This window comes from Phragmites australis, chromosome 12, assembly GCF_958298935.1.
Source record: "Phragmites australis chromosome 12, lpPhrAust1.1, whole genome shotgun sequence".
Lineage (NCBI taxonomy): Eukaryota > Viridiplantae > Streptophyta > Magnoliopsida > Poales > Poaceae > Phragmites > Phragmites australis.
The window spans coordinates 3,546,512-3,552,241 of NC_084932.1; the positions used below are offsets into that span (position 1 = coordinate 3,546,512).

Here is a 5,730-nt window from a genome sequence, read left to right on the forward strand (position 1 = left end):
CGGCATGACACGGTCGCTCATGGGCCATGTTGTGGGCCGCGCCTTCGACACAAGGGTCGATATGGCACAATCCATTTAGTTAGCCAGATCTAATGGACCGTATCTAGCAGGACGTATGTCGGGGCAGCCCATCATGCCCATATCAGGCCAGCCCGTCAGCCCAGTTGGCCAGGTCTGCTCGCATGGGACCATCATACAGTTAAGTCAAAGTCTCCTCCGCTAGCTGCAACACGTACTTACAAGATAAGAACAGAACCTCAACCACACACGTACCATCAAGAAATAACCTCCACTAATTACAAGATAAGATACAAGTACTGAATCGAGTGGTTCTAAAACAGAGCAGAACCTGACAGACAAACACTGCCTTCATTTCTATTGTTGAAACCAACAAACAACTCTGCTTTGCTAGAACAAACAGAGCACCCCACCCCAGTCCTCTCTTCCTCCACCCAGAACAAAGATCTGGAGATCCAAGAGACCCATGTGAATTGAGGTGCATACTGCCATACATACCTCTCTCTCTCTCTCTCTCTCTCTCTCTCTCTCTCTCTCTCTCTCTCTCGGGAGATCGCAGTGTTGTTGTTACTGCACAATAGCAAGAGCATCAGATCACGATCTGTTCATTAATTTGGCAACTGGATGCTTTGTTAGATTCTTATGGCTCAGTGCTAAAAAAGTGCAGCAGCTACGGTATTTTGCTCCAATTATTATGAGTACGAAACCGCATAAGTTGCATCATGCAGCATCTGCATCACCGGTAAAAACAAGCAGAGAACCAAAATTTTAGCCTTACTGTTCTGGACATTGGGTCAGGTATATTGATTAGGTTTCTTGCCTCGGTGGCATGTAATTCATTTTTTAGCATTGGATTGTAGCGTCTCTTTTTTGTACATGATAAGAATGAAACTTTTGAAGAGAAGATATAAGTTGTTTCGATATGATCACTGCACGCAAAGTGCAGACAATATTAATTAAGGGCATATCGGAGCTGATATTTGGTCTAATTTTTCTACAGCAAAAACCAAAGCTAGCTAGCTGCCATTAATGGCGGTCGTCCTGGATGCTTTGGCATCCTACATCCAAAACATGTTGATGGAGATGACCAAAGAAGAGGTGCATATGCTGCTCGGTGTCTCCGGTGAGATCAACAAGATGGACATCAAGCTCAAGGACCTCAAGTACTTCCTTGCTGACGCTGATAGGAGGAACATCACAGACCTCAGCGTGCAGGCATGGGTGAAAGTGCTTCGGGACACCATGTACGACGCCACCGACATCCTCGACCTGTGCCAACTCAAGGCCATGGAGCGGGGTCCAAGCCGGGACTTGGGTTGCTTCAATCCCTTGCTCTTCTTCATGCGGAATCCCCTTCATGCCCATGACATCTCCAGCCGCATCAAAAGCCTTAACCAAAGGCTAGAAGAAATAAAGAAGCGTAGCTCCGACTTCGGCTTTATCAACCTCGGTTCATACGAGGACCATACCAGAAAGATGCCATCCTCTCATCCTACTAGCCACGAGACATCAGGGGAGCTCGACGAGTCAGGTGTGGTCGGTGAGAAGATCATTGAGGATACAAGATATCTTGTGGAGATGCTAACAAAGGAGGAGGAAACCAATCGAGAATACAACAAAATTATGGTATTTGCCATAGTGGGAGTTGGTGGGATAGGCAAAACCACCCTTGCCCAGAAGATTTATAATGACGACATCATACGACATGAGTTCACAAATAAAATATGGTTGAGTGTGAACCAAGAATTTGATGAGAATAAATTGCTAAGAACAGCCATCCTTGAATCTGGGGGAGGCAATCAACCAGTTGATTATCCAAAGAGCGCGCTTGAGCGAATCCTAAAGCAAGCCTTGGAGGGGCACAAGGCTTTGCTGGTGATGGATGATGTTTGGGACCATCAGGCATGGCAGGGTGTGCTCGAAACTCCATTGGTCAATGCCCTAGCTCGAGGTAGTCGTGTCCTCGTCACCACAAGGCATGACACGGTCGCCCGAGGGATGAAGGCGGAGGAGCCCTACCACCATGTCGACAAATTAGAGCCCGAGGATGCCTGGTCCTTACTCAAGATGCAGGTCTGTACTGGTTAATTCATCCACTAAACTCTTTTATTTATAGCATGTTCCATACCATTATGTGTTCCTCCCCGCAATTGCTTTCCTGTTCCAAACAATCAATTTCTTCAATGCTACTTTGTTAAACGATACTACATTCATCTAGATCTAGTAAGATTAAGAATACACCAGTGGCGTGGTGGTGGGTTGCAAACTGACATGAGAGGTAGTTATTTACAGTCTCCTCTGAAAAAAAAAGAATTTGAATTAGAGATTCACGACTGCAATTTCCCTGTTATGCTGAGTAAACCGCTGTAATTACCTAACTTCCTTCCCAATTCAAGTCTCATTTTGTCACATGCCAACTGTGCAATGAATGGTATTAAAGAGAGTAAGATGGTTATTTTATCTTTCACTTTAATATTTGTGCTCAACTCTAAAACGTCATTTATTTTGGAGTACTAAACAAGGGCATTAGCTACTACTGATATATTCCTGACTCATTGTTTGGTCTTAAACTTCTTGCAGGTAGTTAAACATGAAAATGACAAATGTGAGATTGACATGCTAAAGGATATTGGAATGAGCATCATAGAAAATTGTGGTTGCTTGCCACTTGCTGTCAAAGTAATGGGAGGGCTCTTGCGCCAAAAAAAACAGACAAGACGAGCTGTTTGGGAAAAGGCTGCAAAGGATTCTAAATGGTCAGTATCTAAAATGCCCGAACAGCTAAACAACGCAATATACCTTAGCTACAAAGATTTGCACCCTTATTTGAAGCAATGCTTTCTACACTACTCCCTCATCCCTAGGGGTCTATCGATTCATGTTGATAGCTTAGTTAGCATGTGGATTAGTGAAGGATTTGTTCATGGGGACACGGATGAACTAGAAGATTTAGGGAGAGAATATTACGACGAATTAATATCTAGGAACCTTATAGATCCAGACAGTTGGTCGGTCAACCAATGGCGTAGCAGCATGCATGATGTTGTTCGCTCATTTGCTCAATATGTGGCTAGAGATGAAGCACTGGTAGGTCATCTTGGAGAAATCAATATGATTAGTAAACTTAATTCACAAAAATTCATTCGGTTGTCCAACGAAAGATCAGAAACAAATGAATTAGAGTGGAGTTCTCTAGAAGCACAAAAATCATTGAGAACGATAGTATCAGTTGGACATTTAAAGATTAAGCCCGGAGATTCCTTTGTTTCTTTTTCAAGTCTACGGACGCTACATTTAAGCCTTGCAAATTGTGATGCATTGCTTGAATCGTTGTATCAACTCAAGCACTTGAGGTACTTGGCAATGACAGAATGTGGCATATCTACATTACCAGAAAACATAGGCATGATGAAACTCTTGCTGCACATTGACATTTCTGATAATGAAAGTTTGGTGAATCTCCCTGGTAGCATTGTAAAGCTACGTCTGCTGAGGCATCTTAGCCTTGATGGCACAAGAATAAATAAGATACCCAATGGATTCAAAGTTTTAGATAATTTGAGGCGTTTGAATGGGTTTCCAGCCCACATGGATGGTGAGTGGTGTAGTTTGGAAGAATTGGGGCCTCTTTGCCAGCTCATTTACCTTGTTATAATTTGTCTGGAAAATGTATCTGCTTCCTCCTTTGCTGAAAAGGCTAGGCTTGCTGAAAAGGTGCGTCTTAGATATCTGAGGTTAAAGTGCACTACTAGATTAGGAGATGATGGCAGGTTGGTAAAAGAGGAAGAAGGCGTCTCTATGGAAGAGCAGCAACGAATCGAGGAAGTCTTTGATGAGCTCTGCCCTTCACCCTGCTTAGAATATCTTGGAATCGTAGGGTATTATGGTCGGCGGCTGCCAAGGTGGATGACGTCGACAGCAGTGGCGCCCTTCGAAAGGTTGAGGACTGTAATGATGGATGACCTGGCTTGTTGCACGGAACTCCCTCATGGCTTGTGTCAACTCCCTTGCTTGGAGCTCCTGCAGATTATCCGCGCCCCAGCCATCAAGCGTGTTGGGCCTGAATTCCTGCAACACTACCATCATCGCCACAATCATTCCCAGGTAGCACATGTGTTTCCTAGGTTGCAGAAGCTGATCTTTGGAGGAATGGTGGAATGGGAGGAGTGGGAGTGGGAGGAGCAAGTGCATGCCATGCCAGCCTTGCAACAGTTTCATCTCCATAATAGCAAACTGAGGCATCTTCCGCCTGGGCTCGCCTTCCATGCGAGGGCCTTGACAAAATTATGCCTACACCATGTCCAGCACCTCAGCTCTTTGGAGAACTTTGCTTCTGTTGTGAACCTCCATGTGGAACGGAATCTCGATCTGGAGAGGATCAGTAATTTCCCCAAGCTGCGGAAGCTCAACATCATGTTCTGCCCAAAGATGAAGGTACTGCAGGGTGTGCCTGCACTGCAGAGACTCGGACTGGACGATAACATTATGGAAGCCCTCCCAAGATACTTGAAGAATGTAAACCCAAGGAATTTGCTGCTATGCTGCTCCTTATCGCTGCTCACTTTTATAGCCTCGAGGGAATCTAGCCTTGAGTGGGACAAGTTGATCCATATCCAGCAAGTCAAGGCCTATGCACCTGATGGAGACATTGCAAGGAAATGGTACGTGTTGTACACAAGAGAACCTTTCAGCTTTGAGACAAACATTAGCCTCTCTGCCATTACCCGAGGTAAAATTAATACAACTACTAATTCATCTAATTTTTTTTCAGTTACTCTGTTTTGTTTAGTCTGTTTTCCTAGTTTCCTTCATTTGATTCAATCTATCATCTGCAGCCTGCGCCGAACGCAAGTGGTTTGGTTGCTCGATAACATGTTCCGTCGAAGAAGTGCATATTGTAGAACTGCTATAGGTAAATTAACACACCAACTGCTTTGGCTGCATCCTGAGTACATTTCTTTCTGTTCCATTTCACTTGGCTGCATCCATGTGCTATTTCAGGGGAAGTGCAGATGCAGATGCAAATGGCGACACAGGAATTGAGCTTACACGCGCATATATATGCATGTCTCTGCCTGACTGTTAGTAGTATAAATTCCAAGTTGCTTACTGTTTCTTCCAGTATAACATATATGGGCAATGGCTGCAGGTGGAATCGAGTGTGCCTGCACTGCAGAATCATGGACAGAAGGAGAAATGAAGCTGCCGTCGCCTCATCAGATCAATGGTGACTGAAGCAGCTATGAAGCTGCCGTCTACAGCTCGTCGACGTAAGGCGGTCAATTCAATGCTGCTGAAACATAAGGAAACGAGAAGATTGTAGTACAGTAATACATATGCATTTGGGCTTTTGGTTGTCTGTATCTTTACTGGCAGTTGATGCAGTTTTTTCGGCTCGGTTATTTCGTGTCAGAGATGAACGAATAAGTAGTGACGGATCAATTGATATATTTTTTATGGTGACAGATCAATTGATTTGATACCAGGATCGTAGATTGATCGTAGATCAATTGACATATGGACCTTGGCAGGTGAACGTGCCAGCCACGTCATCACAGTGATGCGTAAGTAGTATTGGTCGAAGAAAATATATCTTTTACGAATAAAATATGGGGAGAGTCTCTTTTAGGGTCTGTTTGTTTGAGCTAGAGATTGTGAAAAGTAGCTTATAGATTGTTGATTGTAAGAAACTGGATTATAAAATCTAAATTA

At 44.0% G+C, this 5,730-nt stretch overlaps 1 protein-coding gene across 5 annotated transcripts; it reads left to right on the forward strand.

The window, feature by feature from the left end:
• The first annotated feature begins 330 nt into the window (after positions 1-330).
• LOC133887474 (putative disease resistance protein RGA4) lies at positions 331-5,483 on the forward strand. 5 transcript variants are annotated; one of them, XR_009903580.1, is made up of 6 exons: positions 331-496; positions 1,019-2,091; positions 2,599-4,747; positions 4,854-4,930; positions 5,020-5,099; positions 5,168-5,483. XR_009903580.1 is itself a non-coding variant. In XM_062327441.1 (5 exons), the coding sequence occupies exons 2-4, from the start codon at positions 1,048-1,050 to the stop codon at positions 4,928-4,930; spliced, it is 3,270 nt and encodes a 1,089-aa protein (XP_062183425.1). In that variant the 5' UTR covers positions 331-496; positions 1,019-1,047; the 3' UTR covers positions 5,020-5,483. The 5 variants fall into 5 exon arrangements, 2 of the variants coding, with proteins under 2 accessions (XP_062183425.1, XP_062183426.1); XR_009903578.1 differs by having other exon boundaries at positions 5,020-5,085; XR_009903579.1 differs by having other exon boundaries at positions 5,020-5,081.
• Positions 5,484-5,730: the final 247 nt, after the last annotated feature.